The 22,898-nt window shown below is 38.5% G+C and overlaps 1 protein-coding gene across 4 annotated transcripts in view; it reads right to left on the reverse strand.

The window, feature by feature from the left end:
• The window catches only part of DNM3 (dynamin 3), a 559,767-nt gene that overhangs the window by 247,256 nt on the left and 289,613 nt on the right, over positions 1-22,898 (reverse strand). For all 4 annotated transcript variants that reach the window (XM_047077325.1, XM_047077324.1, XM_047077323.1 and 1 more), the window contains one exon: positions 3,885-3,998. In XM_047077325.1, coding sequence (XP_046933281.1) covers positions 3,885-3,998 — 114 coding nt within the window. The remainder of the gene's footprint in view (positions 1-3,884; positions 3,999-22,898) is intronic.

Here is a 22,898-nt window from a genome sequence, read left to right on the forward strand (position 1 = left end):
CAGGATTTACAAGTATGCAGATGCTGATGTGGGTATAGAGGGATACCACGGGAATAAAGAACGAGCATTTAATTTACCAACAAATTGACTCCAAAAGTTGAGTTAGAATTTAGGCTTATTTTCACAAAGCAATACTCTAAATTGGGGTTTTCGAGGTTGCCCAAAGAATCATGTTAAGTTTGAAGGATGGCAGTAAGACTTCTTTGGAATCTAAGTATCATTTAAAACACTGCTGCTAAAAGACGGTACAAAGTCAAGAGGCCAGAGACTCGTCACTACTTCTAAGCCCAACCCTCCTGATGTTTCTTCTTGGCCTCCTTTCTCCACACCCTCCCTTCCAGCTTCTGCTTCCAGCTGACACTAATAACTATTTGTTGAATACAAGCAGAAATCAAGGAACAGTGCTGTACTCTCCCTTTAACCCTGACAGCAAGCTCAAAGGTGGTCTGCAATGGTAGGAAACTCTCGCAAGAGAAATAAAGCAGAGTAGAGGATGACAGTGGTGGTGGTCAAGGAACGGTGAGGTGGGGATGAATGAGGATGGCTCCAGTGGAAAAACGCTCTGCCCCACTGACACAAACAATTTAAAGATAGAGGCCATTTGTGAGTCAGGCATTAATATTTTGAAAACATTTTATGTTGTTTCTGGAGCAGAGTTCTAATGAGTAACAGTAGCTAATGGCTGCAGTATGTGGCCCATCAATTTGCCACCCTGAATTCAAGAGCTCTTCTCAAGCCACCCAGTATAAGCCACCATCTTCTCTTACCTGGACCATTGTTACAGTCTCCTAGCTAGCTGGTCTCCCGTCTTCCATTCTTACCACTCCCCTCCTTCCACATACACATTCCATCCCACGCATTATGCCCAACCCAGCAGCCAGCGTGGTCTTTCTAAAACATAAATCCAATTATGTTACATCCCGTTGGAACAAGCCAATAGTTTTCAATTATCCTTGAAATAAAATCCAAATTAGGGGGTTCCTGGGTGGCTCATTCAGTTAAGTATCCGACTTAGGCTCAGGTCATGATCTCGTGGTTCATGGATTCGAACCCCACGTCAGGTTCTGTGCTAACAGCTCAGAGCCTGAAGCCTGCTTCGGATTCTGTGTCTCCCTCTCCCTCTGCCCCTCCTCTGCTCATGCCCTGTCTCCCTCCCTCCCTCTCTCTCTCTCTCAAAAATAAATAAACATTAAAAAATTTTTTTAATCCAAATTAGTGCATGGGGTCTGATAAGACCCCACCCACTGGTACCTCTGATTTTATTTCCTACCTCTCTCTCCCATGCTATCACATTCCAGCCACAGTATTCCTGCTGGCTGCCATCCTGGGGTGGGGTGGGGGTTTACTTATGATGCCCTCTTGCTGGAATTTTCTTCGATAAAATCTTCTACACAGTTCATCATCCCAGCCTCTAATTCGATGTTACTTCCTCCCAAACACCCAATCTACAGGTTCTTCCCCCATCACTTTCTAGCTCACTACCCCATTTTATTTTCTTCAGAGCACTTACCATTGCATTATTTGTCTATTTGTTCATTCCACAAAGCAGCAACTTTGTCATTTTCTCTTTTTTGAAATCGACTAAACTAAGAAAACAATCCTCTCCTAAACCTTCTTCATCCAGATCACTCCATCATATTTCAAGGGTCATTCCCATCCCACCGCCCCATGCCCAAATACCTTTAATAAAATGTCTCCAGCACTCAGTTAGTATTATAATTGCACACATGTATTTTCTATTTGTTGTAAGCAAATGCTCATGAGGGAGCTTCAGCAGCAGAGATTTTGTAAAAAGTTATCTTGAGTTTCTAGAGGAATGGAAGGGATGACTACTGATCATTAACTTACAAAGCTCTCAAAGATTCTTCTTCCCTACAGGGGGCATCACGTGCCTTCCAATGGCCTTGTTTCAGTGCCCACATAGCCAGACAAGAGAACCCCAAAGCCATATTCCAATAACAGTAGCTACTCCTATTATCTTCAGAGCCCCTCATACTAACACCCACAAAAAGGTCAATGCCAATATGCCTGGAACTTATCTAAATAAAACCTCTGTGGGATAAGGTTGACTTGGACAACTGCAGCATCTCTGGGATTCTTGCATACACTTGTGATTGAAGACATGAGCTCAGAAGCCAGATAGCCTGAGTTTGAATTTCTGCTTTGCCACCAACTAGCTATGTGACCTTGGGAAGTTAGTTATGCTCACAAACACCAAGTATTCTGCAATAAGGGAAACTGAGTCCTACAGAAAGGACTTTTTGAATAGTTGGGGTTTTTTGTTTGTTTGTTTACTTTTCTCTGAAAAATGGGGATAACAACAGTACTTATCCTTAGGGTTACAATGTGGACTGAATGAGTCCATATAGGACCATATATAGGTGTTTTAACCTATAAAAAAACACCAGCTATTATTATTATGAATCCTCAGCAAAATCTTTTGCTTTCCCCAGAATAACTGATAAAAGCTTCCAAACCAATATGAATTTAAATGTACATAAATAATCCTCTAAGTCCTTGGAAACAAAATGTATCTAAGAGAAGATCTCTTAAGGCAAATGAACACAAAAGAAGAAGACACTCTATTTACTGATTTTTCTATCTAGACAGGCATCTCAGAGCTCCCGAAGCTGTGGTCTTTGAAGACTGGAGCTTTCCACGGAATGACAGGGCTATCTGAGCAGCCAGCAAAGGAAAGAAACCATTGCTAATCCTCAGACCCTTACAACAACCACTCCATGTTTGACTGAAGTCAGTGAAATATATGACATAAAAAAATATTGTAAAGCTTTTGTGTAAAAATTGTTTCTGTACATTTCTATAATATTCTATTTCCCTTACTGAAGAAAACTTAGTGGCCATCAACTGATCATCTGATTAATATACTATTGTTCACAAAGTACTTAGGAAGCAGAAAGAACTATGTAAGACAAGAAACTTGAACTCTAACAACTGACAAAGGCACCTTGTAGGACTTTCAAAAAGAATACCAAGCCAGGATTGGAAGGACTTTTAACTCTGAAATACATGCCCTTTACAGCCAAACAAAATTGAGGCAATCTTACCTGTAAATAGCTTTCTACATCACAAAGTATTCTTATCTAATGTTTGTGGACTGCATTATAAGCACCAAAAATAGCTCAGGTCAGACCAGAGCTCTTAAAATTTCCAAAACATAGTTTAATTTCATCCATGACCTCCCAAATTTAGCAGTATCACTTGATAGCACTCTAATGGGTCCACAAGATTGATAGGACTTTTTGCACTTTTAAAGCTACCAGATTAAAATGAGTAGTAAGTCACAGGGCCAAAATGATTAACATCTAACATGAGCCAGAGAACATAATTACCATAATTCAGGCTTTTACATAGATATCAAATTTTCAAACAACAAAATTCATATAAACAATTACCTGGGGCTTGCTTGAAGACTATTGATTTGGACATTTTCAAAAGCCTGCCATTTGAAACAGATGTCACAGCCAACAATTCCAAAATTCTTTATTAACTCTGTATCAGTGCTATTAATTTCATTCTTAAGATGCTCTATATCCCTGGGTTTTTTCAACACATTATTTAATGAAAATTGTCCCTATATCAGTATGTCATCATTATTACAAAGAAGGAAATTTCCAACTACTGACCCCTAACTCCATTTCTTCGGGTTAGCAAACATGTGACTATACCAGAGCAATAAAAGAAATTTGAGGGGAATATTATAAATTAAGAATCTATGAAGAAAAAACAATGCTTCTTCAAACACCCCAAGCTATGTCTTACTGAAAGAGAATCACTCATGTCTTGGAACTGTACATCACAATAATATCAATTAATTGGAAATTGGAAACACTTTAATAAAATAATTGTGATTCTCTGTGACTTACCTCGTCATCTTTGTACCAGGACAAGCTTTCAGCAGTAAGGACGAACCAGTATCCCTTAGAGCCTCCTTTCATGATGCCAATGTTGCTGATGGTTAACCATCCCTTACGAATCACCTACAAGAGAGCACAGATTGGCAGAGATGTTGAATTTAATGTGAACCAATCGAGAGCATAGGTCTTGTACTAAGTGGAGTTAAAAACAAGATATAAATTGCACTAAGAACAACATTGTTTCCCCAAAGCTCACCCTCTATTGAGCTATTTAAGACAATTTATCTTCCCAAACTACAGATAACTAGAGGGAAATCTCTCCCATCAAATGGACAAAACTAAAATTGCAGACTTATATGGATGGTGGAAGCAAAGCAACTGAAACAGAAAAGAATTGAATGAGGCAGACTAATAGGCTTGTGCTCAGCCTATTTATGGCATTGCTGCTATAATTAAAACATATTTAGTTGATTGGGTGAACAATAATAAACTCTCCAGGCCCACTGCCTCTCTCCCCCCTCCCAGTCCACTGGTCCATTTGTTTGTCTGGTTTGCATCTCATTAGGATTTTTCACCAGAGACTGGCCACCAAATGGTAAAAAGAAGAAACTCAAGTCAACCAATTAGTTCCTTGTTAACAGTTCACCACTCTAAATAAAACTGAATGAGGTTCAAGAAAGCTGAAACAATAAGCAAAAACTAAAAGTTTGGAGCTTCTTAATGATCTAGATTTATCCATCTACTTCTGGTTGTTATTTGTCATGCTAAAAAGCATGTAGCATCCTCATAAAAACCTATAAACAGCTTTTAAATTTTAAAACATATTAATAACTTAGATTATAGCTCTGATAGAAATTATTTATAAATGGCTTTTAAGTGAAAATCTAACTTTTTCTCAGAGTTGCAAAGTTAAGTTCTGCTTTTTCACAGGGCACAGATAACCATCTCCCCTATGCCAGATAGTTTTTGTTGTCATAGAACCAAAAATGAAATACTGTATGGAGTTACATGACACTGTTCTAAATATCAATAATCATCCTATACCTAAATTAATCAATATCCTAGAGACCCTGAAATAGCAAAAAATTTACTTATTTAATGACTACTGAGTGTCAGTTCCTAAATGAAGATGAATTACCTGAATAGATTTTTTAAAATTATTGATAATAAGTTTTCTTGCTAAAGAAGAAAAGTCAATCCTAGGGAAAATTGTGAAATAAGCCAAAGTTGTTATTCTTGATCTTCAAGACTCTCTCCACACCCTCAGTCCTTGCCACCCTTGATTCCCTGCTTCAGCTTTCCCAGGTGTCCATTCTCCTTTCTAATGCTCTGTAACTTCTGTAAACCTCTACACAGAACCTCACTCCATCTCTGACTGAGGCAGTTCTCTCAATTGTTCAAAATTACTCCTGCCTCTTACTCTCTACTTCAGAAAGAAGGAAATAATACTTCTCAAAGTATGGTTTCTACCGACTATATTATAACCATCGGGATGCTTTTCTAAAACACAGATTCTTGGGCCACCCCCAGTCCAAATGAATCAGAATATGTACATATGAAACCCCAGAAGTCTACACTTAAACATGTGTCCAGGGTGATTATTATTCATAGTGAAGTTTGATGGCCACTGCTTGTACACATACAGTCAAAACTTCACTCTCCTACAGCAAGTAATCTCATCTAATTTCTAGTAAGAAGCAAGTGGTCAAATTATTTCACACTAACATTGTTATCGACCCTATGAGGTTCTTACAAATAGCATACTAATCGCAGTACTAAAATGAAAGTATGCTTTCGTGCATCTTTGGATAGAATGGAAGTCTTTCAGTTACTCCATAAATTGCAATGAGCAAATCGCTATTTCACTCCTGGTAGGACAGGCTGTATCCAACAAGGAAAGGCATGAAAGTAGTGCAGTGAACATTTCTAAAGAACCTATCATATGTCAAGATGAAAAAATATGATGATGCCACAATCCTTGCCTCACGAATCTTACAGCTTAGTAGAGAAGGCAGATCCATAAAGATTTAATTTCAATCTAATAGTATAATAAGAAATGTATGTCAAGCAAGGGAAGGGGCACTTGACACAATTTAGGAAGTTGTCATAGGCTTTCTTTGAAGAAATGGTATCTCAGAAGAGTCTGGAAGAGAAACAGAATGCCAGGTCAGGGAGTACAGTAAAACCTTGGTTTGCAAGTAACTTGTCCAGCAAGTATTCTGCAAGACGAGCAAACATTTCTAATAAATTTTAACTTGATAAAGAGCAGTGTCTTGCAATACAAGTAGTACGTGATGCTGAATGTCACATGATCATAATTGAGCCAACGCTTCTTCTCTCTCTCTCTCGTTGTGGAATTGTGGGTGATCGTCTCCCATGCTCAGATGCTTGGTCTCAGGCCATGGTGTTTGGCAGAAATCAGTGATTTTTCAGAACATTAGAAGGTGCCCACAACTGGAACTAGTGTATTTTTTGTCACTTCAAAGGACCTATAGAAGGTCCTTTGCTTTTCCGTACAAGAGTAAGCTTAGGGATACTTTACTTCATTCTAGGTCAGGTTGCCTGCAGACATAGACCCTTTCCTCTGCTGCCTTATTGCCAGTTACATTAAATACAATATATGACAAGAGTTTATTAATACTGTACTGTAGTCAACATCCATGCAATACTGTACTGTAGTCAACATCCATGTATGCAATGGCCTCCATGCAGGAAAAGGTGGAAAAGAAAGGCAGTAAGAAGATGATTACAGTGGAAGTTAAGGAAATCATTGAGCAGTACAAATGAGGTATGTGAGTGGCTAAAATTGCAAGATTTTATAAGAAGTCTACATCTGCATCTCGTCTACAGAGGAAGAGGAGAAAAAGATGGAGGAATCCCTCACTTCAAATGAGATTAGGGAGATGTGTAAAATGTGGGGAACGGTGCAAAATTTTGTAGAAAAGCACCACCCAAATAAAGTTGGAGCGGTGCGAGCGATGAACCTGTTTAATGACAATGCAATGTCACATTTCCGTGAAATCCTCTAAAGGAGGCAAGAGCAAGTGTCATTGGATAGGCTCCTTGTTAAAGCTGCACGAAAAGAAAAAGACTCCATTGAAGCAATAGATAGCACTGATCTGTTAGTGATAGTGAAAGTTGTCCTACATAATAACCCTCCTCTCTCGTCTCCCTCACACCAGCCATGAAGGTTTTCAAAGGTAAGCACAGGTTAACTTGTTTATTTTTCTTTACATTTTGTATTTTCTTTATTATTTTGTATTATATTATGGTATTATAATAATTTTTATGTAAATACTTTTGGGTTGTGAAACGAATTACCTGGATTTCCATTATTTCTTATGGGGAAATTCACTTTGATACATAAGCACTTTGGATTACAAGCATGTTTCCAGAATGAATTATACTCACAAACCAAGGTTTTACTGGAATTTGTTTATCTGTATGAAGAACAAACAGGAACAAAATATGAAAGAGCCACTTAATACAGAAAATGTGTGGTGGGGATGAAGAAGTTGAGGTCGGGGAGGCAGGTAGGGTAAAGTCAGAGTGGATCCAGTTCCATGAGACTCTAAATTTTACTGATCTCACTCCTCCTGGCAGTACTAAAATAAATTTCAAGTACATATATAAATTTATTTTTAAATTATATGTAACCATTGTATTAATAAATTATGTACATCATATAGAAATATACAGAGAAATTTGAAAGTCTGCATGAAGATAAAATCAACCATACTAAAAGTTTTTTATTTTGTGGGGAAAATGTACTTTATGTCTTACATTTACATTTTATTATTACTTCTCAAAAATACAGAGCAAGGGTGCTGGCATCAATATGTATATTAAATATTAATAGGTCCGAATTGCTTTCTTATTTTCTAGATAAAAGTACATATAAGGAGTTATTCTACTATATCCTCCTTCATTCTAGTGGATTTGCACTCTCTCTAAGACAGAGAAACTAGATTATGTAAGCTATTGCAATAACTCAAATGAGAAATGACCAAGGTGTGAACTAAAGCCATGATGTAGTAAGGATGAAAATAAATAAACTTACTGGCGAAATACCCATGAAATAAAATCAACAGGAATTATAACTAGATGAGAGAGAGATTAGTGAATGTAAAGACTCTAGAACTGTACTTTACAGTAGCCACACATGGTCATTGGGCCCTAGTGACTAGTTTCAGTTCAGGTGTTCAAGAAGTGTAAAATGCAACCTAGATTTTGAGAACTTAGTATCAAAAACAAAAACAAAAACCTCGTAACTGTTTTAAGATTTATCATGTATTGAAATAATATTATGTTGAATACATTAGGTTAAATAAAATTGGTTTTTAGTATTCATTCCACTGTTTCAGTTTATTTAAAAAAGTTTTTTCAATGTTTATCATTTTTTGAGAGATAGACACACAGCGTGAGTTGGGGAGGGGCAGAGAGAGAAGGAGACACAGAATCTGAGGCAGGCTCCAGGCTCTGAGCTGTCAGCACAGAGACTGGCACGGGCTTCCAACTCATGAACCATGAGATATGACCTGAGCTGAAGTTAGACACTTAACTGACTTAACCACCCAGGCACCCCTCATTTTATTTTTTAATGTGGCTGTCAGAAAAGTTTAAATTACATATGTGGTTTACATTATATTTTTATTGGACGTTGTGCTGTTCTAAAATGATTTTGAAACTCTTGGGGCTACCAACCTATAAGGAACAGAGGAGAAGAGCCAAGTGTTGGAAAGTAGAGGAGTTGAGGATAAATTCAGCCAAGGTCATGTTGAATTTGACGTACCTGTAGAAAACACACATAGAAGGGACCCGACCTCTGAAGCAAAATGGCAATGTTAGGAGTAGAAATGAAGACTTCCAAGTCCTACATCTGGATATAAATACAGATATATAGATATAGACATAGATAGATGATATAGATATAGATATAGGCAGATATAGATAGATACAGATATGTCAGTTAAAACTGAGTGAAACAGCAGTGGCTCACAGTGGAATCCTGGAGAAATACCAACATTTAAGAAGAGGTCAGAAAAGAGCCTGAAAAGGAATGTCAGAGAAATAATAGCAATAAGGTCATGGAGGCCAAAGGCAAGGAGAACTTCAAGGACAGTGTAGTTGGAAGTGTCAAATTCAACACAGAGAGGGATGTGTAAAGTGCAATGCAGACATCATGGTGTCTTCAGCCATGCCGGTTGCAGTGCTGTGACAGGATAAATCAGAGTTCATTGGATTGAAAGGTGAATGGGGAGTAAAAAATGGAGACAATAATTGAAAAGAGCTCTGTCCAGAGGAGGATGAAAGACAGTTAAAATCAGACACAGGAGCAAAGGAGGTGGTGGCATTGTTGCTGCTGCTGCTATTTTATTGTTGTTTTGGATTCTTTTTTTTTTTTTTTTAAGGATAGTCAAGTACTGAGCATATTTATTGGTTGAAGAGAAATAACAGTACAGAATAAGAGATTGGTGATATAAAAAAAAATAATATAAAGAAGAGGAATGAAGCATAAAGAGTACAGAAAGGGACTGTCCTTCAACAGAAATGGGACTACCTCATTTTGTGAACCTGGAGAGGTTGGGAGAGTAAAGGCAGATGTGCGTCCTTTGTGAGGAAAAGGGTAGAAAGTTTGGGAAGGTTATATTTTATCTTCCCATTTCTCTTGATAAGAGCAGAGACTAAATTATCTGTAGGAGAGTGAGGGTGAGAAGTTGGAAAGAAGGCTTAATGAGAGCATGAAACAATTCCTCAGTAATTGAAAGAGAGTGAACATAACAAGAGTTAGTAAAATATGGCTGACAAAACACAGCACTACAGAATTCATAAAAGATAACATAGGAGAAAAAATCTAGATGATTTTGGGTATAGTGATGCCTTTCTAGATACAGCACCAAAGACATAACCCATGAAGTAAATAACTGATAAGCTGGAATCATTAAAATTAAAAAACATCTGCTCTGTAAAAGACAATTTCAAGAGAATTAGAAGGCAAGTCACGGATTGGGAGAAAATATTTGCAAAAAACCTATGTGATAAAGGACAGTTATCTAAAATATACAAAACTCAAATATTAAAACTCAATAATAAGAAAACACACAACCTGATTAAAAAATGGGCCAAAGACTTTAATAGATGCCTCATACAAATGGCAAATAAGCATACAGAAAGATCCTCCATATCGTATGCCATCAGGGAAATGCAAATTCAAACAATGAGATACCACTACACACCTAATAAAAATGCCCCAAATCCAGAAAACTAACAACCACAAATGCAGGATGTGGAACACCAGGAACTCCCATACCTTTGCTGGCAGGAATGCAAAATGGTACAGCCACTTTGGAAGACAGTTTGGCAGTCTCTTATGAAACTAAATATATTCTTACCATGTGATCCAGAAATCGTGATCCTTAGTATTCACCAAAAGGAGTTAAAAACTTATGGACACACATGCATGTTTATAGCAGCTTTGTTCACAATTGCCAAAATTTGGAAGTAAATGAGATGTCCTTCAGTAGATGAGTGGATAAACACACCATGGTACATCTAGATCGTGGAATTTTATTCAGCACTAAAAAGAATGAGGTATCATGCCATGAAAAGACATAAAGGAAATTGAGATGCGTTTTACTAGGTAAAATAAGCCAATCTAAAAAAGCTATAGACACTGGTAGGAATTTTCCCAAGGGATACAGGAGTGCTGATGCATGGGGGCACTTGTATCCCAATGTTTATAGCAGCACTTTCAATAACAGCCAAATTATGGAAAGAGCCTAAATGTCCATCAACTGATGAATGGATAAAGAAATTGTGGTTTATATACACAATGGAATACTATGTGGCAATGAGAAAGAATGAAATCTGGCCTTTTGTAGCAACGTGGATGGAAGTGGAGAGTGTTATGCTAAGCGAAATAAGTCATCCAGAGAAAGACAGATACCATATGTTTTTACTCTTATGTGGATCCTGAGAAACTTAACAGAAGACCATGGCAGGGTGAGGGGGAAGGAAAAAAAAGGTTAGAGAGGGGGGAGCCAAACCATAAGAGAGTCTTAAAGACTGAGAATAAATTGAGGGTTGATGGGAGGTGGGAGGGAGGGGAAAGAGGGTGATGGGCACTGAGGTGTTGAGTGGAAACCAATTTGACAACAAATTTCACATTTAAAAAAACATGTTAAAAAATAAAATAATAAAATAAATTAAAAGGCTATAGAGTATATGATTTCAACAATGGAATATTCTAGAAAAGGCAAAACTATGGAGACAATAAAAAAAATCAGCTATTGTCAGGGATGAGGGTAAGGGTGGGGGAAGTGATGAATAGGCAGAGCACAGAGGATTTTTAGGGTTAAAACGAATTTGTGTGCTATTATAATGAAGGATATATATATCATTATACCTTTTTCCAAACCCATACAATGTACAACTCTGAGAGTGAACCCTAAGGTAACTATGTATGTTGCGTGAGGATGTACATTCATCCCTGGTTAAAAAAAAAAAATCTGATGAGTTATATGGTAATAGGGGAGGCTACGGATACGTGGAGGCAGAGGGTGTATGAAGAATCTCTGTACCTTGACTCCATTTTGTTGTAAACCTAAAAGTTCTCTAAAAACACAAATTCTTGGGGCGCCTGGGTGGCTCAGCCAATTAGGCATCCGACTCTTGATTTTGGCTCAAGCTGTGGTCTCATGGTTTGTGAGTTTGGGCCCCACATCAGGCTCTGCACTGACAGTGCAGAGCCTACTTGGGATCCTCGCTCTCTCCCCTCTCTCTCTCTCTCTCTCTCTCTCTCTCTGCACCAGTATCCCACTCACTCTCACTCTGAGAATAAATAAACTTTAAAAAATTAAAACAAATAAAAAATAAATAAATAAACATTAAAAATTTTAAAAATAAAAATAAAAAAATAAATTCTTTAAAACAAATGGTGGAAAGCTGAGAATGAAGGCCATAGATTGCAGGGATACAATGTGCATAGTTGTATTATCATCGCCAGCAGTGCTCTACACACTAGAAGCAGAAAAAGAGAAGATAAATGGAAATTGATCTAGCGTTCTGAATTTCTAGGTCCACGTGATCTAAGTACATGGGTGTAAAGATGTTGAAGATTTGGGGCAAAGGACTACTTCAGGTGATCATCCATTCAATCCAGCCCAGGCAGAGAAATGAGACCAGGAGGGGCCTAATAGAAAGGTAGAAAATGGAAAGATGAAGAGACTGGAGATGCTAAGGAGGTTTAAAAAAATGTGCACACCATGTAAGTGAAGACACGAATGGAGTTTTGGGGATTTAAGATGATGTGAAGTAATAACTGGCCTGATCCTACTGGCACCATTGGATTAATCTCTCAAGGATGCACCACTATTTCTAGAAGTGCTGAATGTTATAGCTAAATAGGATACTTAGAAAACATGATTTGGTCCAGTGGATATATTCAATTGTGCTATATGGATATTATGAGTTACTAATCACAGTTAAAATGAAATTTGCAAAGAATTGACAAAAATAATTAGATATTACATTCTATGAAACGACAGTCATTGCATTGCAATAGGCTTTCTCATTTGGAGAAAAAAAAAGAGAGAATGACAGCTAGCATGTTGTGAATGCACATGGCCCACATTCCTTCACAGGCACCCATGGAAGTGTGTCAGTACCAAATGCTGTCAGCAAGTTAAGTTGCTGTCATAAAATATTTAAGAAGCTCTGGCCCACTTCCAGCCCTTTCTGGAAAAGGAAGCATATTTGCCACAAATGGGCTTTTTGTCTTCCCAATGACAGTCAAAATAAGAATCAAGGAAAGGCAATTCCTAAAGTACTCTTTCACAAAAGAATTGAGGGGTGAGAGAAATCACGAAATCAAGGTAAAGCAGCAGAAAAAGATAGGAAAAGGCAAGCATTCAGGAAAAATGGTCAGAATATAAGAGGTAAGAATGTGAGGGGAAATTAAAAGAACAAGACAAAGGAAAACATGGGAGAAAAAGAAGACAAAGACTAAATAAAATAATAACATTTGAACCGAATGACAAGACAAATGGGGTTGATTGTAGATTATTTTCATAGAGAAAGATACGTTAATTTTGCATTCAAATTTAAAATTACAAAAGAAAAATCTACCAACATTCGGTAGAGTAACCATTTTCAGCCTCTTGGTGTTTGAACATCAAATTCTGTTTTGAGCGTCCAAGTAAACAAGAGCAAGAAGGCTCATAATTACATGACTAGAAGGGACCTTCAGAGCTGAAAGGGCGTGTTCATATTTGTAAGGCTTGAATTCAACCATTTAAAAAAATTGTTGCCGTACAATATCACCCAAGCTCCTTTTGCCAAACACAAACTGTGAAAGCAACTGCAAGACCAGTAATGGGGAGAGAAGAACAGCCCAGGCCCTCTCTTAGCGGCAAGCCTACTCTAGAGAGTTCCTACTCTAGCCAGTCCCCTCCATGCTATAAGAACTCAGGCTTTGTCAGGGATGGCAAAACTTACATGTCAGGAATGAGTTTGGACCTCAGCATCTGGCCAGCACCCTGGATCATAAAATTAATACCCAGACAAGGAATAAAATTATGGGGAGAAAAAAAAGTACATGTGGAAAACTTCTAATGTGGCCAAGGCTTTGGGCCTTGAACTTTTGTGAGCAGGGCATTTTAACCTTGGCCTTGGCTTATGGTAAACCATACAAGTTTTTCTCAGCTCTGCAGCTGGCTTTTAACTGTTGCAGCCTAAGAAAAGTTTGCATATCATCAACTGCTCCATATTTTGATGTTGGCTGATTATAAAAGCTTATATATAGGCTTTACCCACAGAGGAGTAGCTGCTTCTGTAAGGGTAGTGTATATACACCGCAGGGCCTATCTGGGTAAATGCTGCACAAACACATGGGCCCAGCAAAGGCACAGGCCAGGCCAGTTGCTCAGCTGGCTGGAAGAGATGTGCCTTTGCAAGCACAGGCATCTTCAGGATATAGTCTTCTTGAATTTGGCTGGCAGAGATTTTTCTAAGCAGGTGTGCCTGAGGCAAGGATTCAATATTAGGGAAAAGAGTCTTTCTGCATATAGGCCCTAGTAGGCCTCAAGAGGGAGAATTCAATTTACTACTTCTAAACTGTAAGGCAGCTGAGGCCCATGTGTATCACAGAGCCCTCTTGAGGTTCTAGCTTTAATTTACCAGGTTCAGGCCCCAGGTGGGAAGTAGGAAGTGTTCAGTGAGCTTCCCTCAATGCCATTCTTTATCTGAGGTCAGGGCAAACTGTAGAGAACTAACCTTGACTCGTGTGGCTTATTTACAGACTCAAGGGTCACCCTTCATGGCAGCACAAGTTCACAAGCCTGCTCTGGATTAATTATACAGGCAGGAGAAAGTCTCCTTACAAGGCCAGGGCTTTGAGATCAAGAAATGATGTAACAATGGGGCGCCCGGGTGGCGCAGTCGGTTAAGCGTCCGACTTCAGCCAGGTCACGATCTCGCGGCCCGTGAGTTCGAGCCCCGCGTCGGGCTCTGGGCTGATGGCTCAGAGCCTGGAGCCTGTTTCCGGTTCTGTGTCTCCCTCTCTCTCTCTGCCCCTCCCCCGTTCATGCTCTGTCTCTCTCTGTCCCAAAAATAAATAAACGTTGAAAAAAAAATTTTTTTAATAAAAAAGAAATGATGTAACAAGAGGCAGGAAGGGAAACATAAAGGCATAGGAAAAATTCTGAGCTTTTGAATACACTGCACAGTAGAGGGAGGGAACTCAACTAAGACCTGGGGACTAGGGTTGCCACCACTGCGGAGTCCTGAACACTGCAACAGACAGCAATGTTTCAGTGTCCTTTTCTCAGACTACGTGAACAGATGGCTTTGCCCTTGGTGGCTAAGTGCACAGTGGCAAGAATAACTTCTTAGGGAGAGAATCTACCCCCAGTAAATTTATAGGTTCACAAACAACTAGAAAAAAACTGTTTGACAGCCTGGTAGGGCTGAAACCAGAAAGGTTTCCTCTGTCTACCCTCTCTCTTCCCGATACCCCTAAATGTCTGTTGTAGTCAATGGCCACAGCTACAAAAGGGTACAGGAAGTAGTAATCAAAACAGTATGGTACTGGAACAAAAATAGACACACAGATCAGTGGAATAGAAGAGAGCCCAGAAATAAACCAATACTTTTATGATCAATTAATCTACGACAAAGAAGGAAGAATACCAATTGGAAAAAGACAGTCTCTTCAAAAAACGGTGTTGGGAAAACTAGACAGCAACATACAAAAGAATGAAACTGGACCACTTTCTCAAACCATATGCAAAAATAAACTCAAAGACCGGGGTGCCTGGGTGGCTCAGTCAGTTAAGCCTCCAACTTAGGCCCAGGTCATGACCTCGGGGTTCATAAATTCAAGTCCCGCATCAGGCTCTGCGCTGACAGCTCAGAGCCTGGAGCCTGCTTCAGATTCTGTGTCTCCCTTTCTCTCTGCCTTTCCCCTGTTTACGCTCTCTCTCTCTCTCTCTCTCTCTCTCTCTCAAAAATAAATAAATATTTAAAAAATGAATTAAAGACCAAAATGTAAGACCTGAAACCATAAAAATCCCAGAAGATAGCACAGGTAGTAATTTCTCTAACATTAGCCATAGCAACATTTTTCTAGGTATGTCTCCTAAGCCAAAGGAAACAAAAGCAAAAATAAGCTATTGGGACTACGCCAAAATCAAAAAGCTTCTGCACAGCAAAAGAAACAATCAACAAAACAAGACAACCTACTGAATGGGAGAAGATATTTGCAAATGGTATATCTGATAAGAGGTTAGTATTCAAAATTATATATTTTGAACTTACACCACAATACCAAAAACCACAGATAATCCCATTAAAAATGGGCAGAAGACATGAACCTTCAAATGGCCAACAGACACGTGCAAAGATGCTCAATATCACTCATCACCAGGGAAATGCAAATCAGAACCAAAATGAGCTATCACTTCACACCTGTCAGAATGGCTCAAATCAAATATTAAAGAAACAAGTGTTGGTGATAACGTGGAGAAAAAGGAAAGCTCATGCACTGTTGGTAGGAATGCAAACTCATGCAACCACTGTGACAGTATGGAGGTTCCGCAAAAAATTTAAAGTAGAATTACTGTATGGTCAAATAATTGCACTACTGGGTGCAAAACTAACAAAAACGCAAATTAAAACAAAAACACTAATTCAAAAAGATATACACTCTGTATGTTTATAGCATCATTATTTATAATAGCCAAAATATGGAAGCAATTCAAGTGCCCACTCATAGATGAATGGATAAAGAAGATGTGGTATATATATATATATATATATATATATATATACATACACACACACATATATATACACACACACACACACAAAGAAATATTGCCGAGTCATAAAAAAGAATGAAATCTTGTCATTTGCAACAAGATGGATGAATCTAGAAGGATAAATGCTAAGTGAAATAAGTCAGTCAGAGAAAGACAAATATCACATGATTTCACTCATCTGTGGTAATTGAGAAACAAAAGAACAAAAAAATAGAGGAGAAAACAACAACAGACTCTTAACTATAGAGAACAAACTAGTGGTTACCAGAGCGGACAGGGAGGATGGGTGAAATAGGTGATGGGGATTGAGAGTATAATTATCATGAACCACTATCACTGAATAATATGTAGAGTTGTTGAATCACTATATTGTACATCTCAAACTGATATAACACTATATGTTAATGATACTGAAATAAAAAATATGAAGTACTTAGCAGCTTCAAACCAAAAAGAAAAGAAAGGGTAGAGGAACATAAATATAGCCTGGGATAACTGCTTTAGACCAAGGAATCTATTTGTCTTAATAAATCTGGTTGATTTGGAGCTAGTGCTGTGATTATCTTTCATGGCCCACCTTTGCTCTATCTCTGAAGTAAGGGCCACAAGAGATGATTTCAGCTTCAGAAGTCCAGTAAGAACAACCCATTTTTGTGGAGGCTGGCTCAGAGTGTAGCTTCTGGAGGAACCCCAACTCCACTGAGGCAAGACCTTCCTAGCCTGAAGCCCAGAGAGTATGCACTGGGGATGTACTTGAACTTGATGTTCCACAAGTCCCTTAGACTTTACAAACTCTTGCAGTGATGTAATCTGTGGACTGTAATTTCTGACAACTTCATAGCAGGAGCGAGTTCATATTTGCATTAAGGACATGTCTATTTTGTTGATATTTTATTACTGAGTGTTAATACATTATAATACATTAAGATGCTATATGATCACTGCAGAATCTCTATAGGCTACAATATGACTGGATGTAATTTGAAACAGAAAACAAGATGAGGAAGAAACATTTAAGTACACACTGGTCCCGGATTGAATTTTACTGATGTACTGTTTTGACCCATTTCAGAGCCTTCTATCCACTACAGGTGCTTGGAGGACGCCAAAGTCATGGTTAGTGTGGGAGGACTGGCTTTAAGAAGCAGGAGCAGGACTAGTAGACTGTTGATCTCTTCCCACAAAGGGGGCTAGCCACACTCCTGGTTAACCACTGACCTACCCCTTTAACCCAATGGAACAGAAGATGAAGAAAGCTAAAGAGTACTGCAGAGTAGGGGGTGGGGTGGCATTCCTGTTGTCTACTCACTCATCTCCGTCCCCCCCCACACACACACACACAGGAGTAAAGTGACTTCTCAGATTGCTTTATCTAGGAGGCCAAATAGGGAAGTGTAGTCAGGACTGTTCTCTCTCCCATTGTCTCCCCTATTCATCTTGGGAGCTAACCTGCCCACAGACAACACACACCTAAGAGAGAAAAAGAAGGGGCTTATGCTTGTAGTTTTAAGAGGAAGTTTAAGTCAGCAACCATGTTCAAAGGTCTTTCTCACCTAAGACACTCCATAAGTCAGTCAACTGGTATTTACTGAATACCTTTGATGGCCCAGGCACTGTGCTATGTGCCCTGCCCCCATGATCACAAATGAGGACCACCGTGACTACGCCCAGATATGTCTTACCATGGGCTGACAATGTAACAAACTGATTTTCACATCCGGTGAACTAATCTCATGACTGGGATAAAGAAGCTGTGAAACAAGCAAATAAGGTGGAGCATATTGAAAGAATAATCAAACTGAGACATGAAATTATCAAATATTTTATGACAAATTGTTTAGTGACATTTGTATGTTTGGATGTTCCTTTCATGGTTTTAACTTTCTAGGAAATCAGAACAGCATTTCACAAGTATCTAAAATAGGCAAAATTAGGAATACAATTTGACTCCATTTCTTGGAACTCCAGGATAATAACAATAATAACATTTACTAAACACAGCCAGGCACTGTGCTAAAAGTATCACGCTTATTATTTCTTTTAATCCACAGAATAATCCTTTGAGGAAGGTAGTATTTTCCTTATACGACCAATGAGGAAACTGCACTCAGGCTCCTGTTTTACTGCCAAGCCCCTCCTTGTAGCCAACAGGCCTTCCTCATAGGAGCTTAGGCACCATTGTCTATTTTGCTCCACTTGATTCAGCCTCTTAATGTTTGCATAAAAGAAAGTCTCTCTGGTGGTCTGATCTCAGAGCCCCAGGCTTTAACCCACAACATATACAGGGATGTTGACTGGCAGTATTGTTTCTAACAGCAGGCAAACGGAAACAACCTATTTGCCTAAATTGAAACTGGCTACTAGAGTATGATATAAACATCTGACGTTAAACTGAGGGAACTGGGCAAAATGGGTGGAGGGGAATGGGAGATATATGCTTCCAGTTATGGAATGGATAAGTCCTGGGAATAAAAGTTGCAGCATTGGGAGTATAGTCAATGATACTGTAATAACAATGTAATAGGACAGATGGTAGCATAATGTATAAACTTGTCAAATCACTAAGCTGTACACCTAAAAGCAATGTAATATTGTGTGACGACTATACTAAAAAAAAAAAAATATAGGAATAGGGTCAAGGTCAAAGGTTCAGTCCCTATTTCAACCAATGGGTTCATCATTCTGTTCTGTGGTTGCAGAATGTACCCAATCCTGGTTAGTCACATTACAAAATAATAATAATAATAGTAATATATATATATATATATATATATATAGTATATGTAGTACACACACATATATATACTGTATATATAGTATATAGTATTATACTATATATACTATACAGTAATTATAGTAATAGCAATAATTTTTGCACTTACTCTAGGTGTTAATTAAAACCAGATAAGATGATATTTGAAGTTTTTCTATCCTCCATTGTTTTAGGAATTTAATAAATTCTCAAGGTTTCTTATGGTTAAAAAAAAATAAGCTGAGCAAAAACACTGAATGCAAGACATGAGAAAATAGTTTCGTCAAAGAGTGCTCATATGAGACAGGACTCTATATAGTCATACTGTTCAGGATTGTCTTCAGGCTCCAACACCTGCTGGCCAGGTAACATTGTGCGAATCTCTGCCTCAACTTCCTCACATGTAACATGGGGTTATAATAACAACTGTAACACAGTTTTTGTGAGAATTATGAGTTAACAAATGTAAAGGACTTAGATCAGTACCTACTAATATTATTATATGTGTATTATTTCATTTATATTTTTTAATGTAAGGACAGAAAAAAGACATATATACCATATGTTAACTGTGATTGAAAATTAGTGGTAAGATATAAAGTTATATTTATTTCCTCCTTCAGTCTTCCTATATTCTCCATTTGTTCCTACAGTATTCATGCTATTAAAAATGCAAGTTGCAGCGGTGCCTGGGTGGCTCAGTCAGTTAAGTGTCCAGTTCTCCATTTTGGCTCAAGTCATGATCTCACACTTTCGTGGGTTCGAGTCCCACATTGGGCTCTGTGCTGGCAGCACGAAGTGTGCTTGGGATTCTCTTTCTTCCTCTTTCTCTCTGCTCCTCCCCGCTTCCACTGTCTCTGTCTCTCTCAAAATAAATACACTTAAACAAATATATTAAAGATGCAAGTTGCCATCACATGTTGCTTGCTTAAAAGAGGCAATTTCTTGAGATTCCCTTTAATGTTGGAAAACTGAGGCAGATGATAAACAAGTGCGTAGTGAGTTAACTATAGCACAACTTAAAAAGAAGTAATTCTGGAATATTATATGGGAAATCACCATGATGAAGGAAGCTTGACTATTTTAAATAAGGAACTGATTTGATTGACTAAGAACATATTAGTAGTGTACAATAAAACTGATTGAAAATAAGGAAATGTCATTTAATATCTGTATCAAATCCCTCTTTTATATGAAGATAAAGGTGCCAAAAAGATAATGACTTTCTGGTTTCTCTGTAAAATCCAACCTTTACCTAACAAAACTGGCATGAGTTTGAATTTTAACCACGTAAAAAAAAAATCTTTTTTTAAGTTAAGCTGAACTCCAAGTTATTGTTTTATGAAATAAGCTCACAAAGATAACCTTGACGATCCCCTTTTCCATTTTGTTTCTGGACCCCCCAAACCTACAAGGACTACTTCTACGGTGCCTCCATTGGATGGCCTCCATGAATCTTCCATTCATCTCACCCCATTAAAACACCTTAAACTTCTTCTCACCGAGTCTCACTTCCAGAACATTAGCCTTTGCTCACATAACGACTGCATTTTTCATGCCTTTGTGGCTCAGCATGCTACTGTACCTTCTTGATTCTCAAAATTACTCATGAAGAATTTCTTCTCTTCTCATCATATCCCTGAATTTTCTCAGTTGCCTGTTTATGCATTGTTTCTGCAACATGCACTACTATTTCTGAAGAGTTCACTAAGAATCAGCTGTTTATTCTCAGAGTTTACTTACCTAAACAGAGCTCTACAAGATCTAAGCCATTAACCATGATGAAAATCAGGGCACTACTTTTTTCACTTTTTTCCTGCGTATTTTTTCCATGTGCAGAGCCTCCTTTGAAGTTAATAGGAGCCCTCCATGTGGAAAAGATTCCAAATGATACAAAACAGAATGGGAACTAAGCTCGTCATGTATTTCTCCCATTCAAGGACAAAAATATACACACATAAAGGAAAAGATACCTCATAATTAGCAAGGTCTGAGTAGAATTAGGGATATTTTACTAAAAATAATTCAGAGAGCTTCTTTAAGAGAGAAAAGAAGAAATCACCTTAGTAAATATTGGGTCATTTAATAGAAAGTTACTGAGTAATTTATATGTGTCAGCACACTGAAAATATAAGGATAAACCCACCCCCAATACAAAAATAAAAATAGGCACAGTCCCTGAACTTCATGGAGCTTATACAAAAATGGGAGAATAGACACTAAGCGAAGACTCGCACAGGCACATGTACTATCACAGCTGTGATTGGTGCTGCCAGGAATTGGTTCAGTACTTTAAGAGCCCTGACCTTCACGGGGTATGCGAGGAGATGAACTTGAAAATTTTAAAACTTACACTAAAATCTGAAGAGTTTGGGGTGGGAGCATGGGATCAGGTGGCCACAGCACAGAAAGCAAGAGCGGGCCCTTGCAAAACAAGCCTGGAAAGGAGGCAGACCATGCATGGTTGTGTGATTTATGTGAAGAGATTTGGTCTTTATTCTGAGAGGAACGGGAAGCCTTTGAAGTGTTTCAAGTAGGGCAGCAACATAAGATTTGCATCATGAAAATTTCCCTTCTAGCTCTGGTTTGGTGAAGAGATTAGAGCGAGGAGAAAGGAGGCAGGGAAAGTGGATAGAATCCTAAGTTCTAGACAATGGTAACTTTGATGACAGTGGCAGAAATGGGCATAAAGACAAGTGGGCAGATTTGAGGAATATATAGGAGGAAAAGGCAATGCGACAATGATAAACTGGAGATGGAAGATGAAAGAGAATAAGGTGTCAAGGGAGAGAATAAGGTGTCGAGGACGACACCCAAGGTTTAAGTTTCTGAAACTGGACAGCCTATGGAGGCAGGTTCACTGAGAGAGAGTAAAAGAGCCATCTTTATGGAGGAAATAAGTCATGGGTTCAGTGTGGGCATGTCAAAATGTGAACATGTAAAATAAACCATTTGCTATAGAGAAGTCTTGATCAGATACACAGAGTTGTAATTGTTGACTGTGGGTGTGATTGAAGCTATAGGTATGAAAAAAATGACATAAAGTGTAAGTTTGAGTAAGAAAAGAAGACGACCCTGGACTGAGGCTTGAGGAAAACCAACATGTAAAGTCTGGGAGGAGAAGATGAACCCACAAAGGAGACATGAGTGGCTAGAAGCTGGGAGAACAAAATAGGGGATACTGCACCCACAGAAATCAAATGAATGATTTAATATGACAAATGGATGGAAAAGGTCAAATGCCACTGTGAGAGAAAGTGAAATTCAAAATTTTAAAAATACTCAGAAAATACCCCCCAAAATTGATTTGGGTAACATGGAGGTTACTGAAGAGATAATACTCAAAATATTTAACAACCAGTATGGGATCATCCTGACCAATGTGAAAAGGTGTGGGGGTCACAGTGCTGGAGCAGAACACTGCAGACCTCCTTCTGTACCTGATCTTTGCCTCTAATTTCTAAATAAAGAGGAAAGTTGGGGGATTCTGAGAAAGAAGCCTCAGTGTCTCTGATAATAGACAGGCACTTGGGGGAGCAAGCAGCGAAATAACTGGTATAAAAGCTTTCAATATTTGAACAACCACTGTGGTTCCACTAATAAACACATGCTGGCTGCACAACCTTACCCAGCATTGTTTGTGTGGCTTGGGGGAGAGGGGAAGCTGCCAGACTGAAATGCATGAGTGATGGAGTAGAAAGTCTCCCAGGCAACCCTGATTTCATATTGATAAATCATACCTTTACATCTTCTAAATGCAGAAAAACATTGTTCCAAAATTAAAAAAAAAAAAAGAATTGTCCAATGAAGAAAACATTATCAAAGAGATATATTAAAAAGCTCCTGGTGGGGCGCCTGGGTGGCGCAGTCGGTTAAGCGTCCGACTTCAGCCAGGTCACGATCTCGCGGTCCGGGAGTTCGAGCCCCGCGTCAGGCTCTGGGCTGATGGCTCAG

The sequence above is a fragment of the Lynx rufus genome, unplaced genomic scaffold (genome assembly GCF_022079265.1).
Source record: "Lynx rufus isolate CCGP_SWC_20201006 ecotype Redwood Valley unplaced genomic scaffold, mLynRuf1.p SCAF_15, whole genome shotgun sequence".
NCBI classification, from domain to species: Eukaryota; Metazoa; Chordata; class Mammalia; order Carnivora; family Felidae; genus Lynx; species Lynx rufus.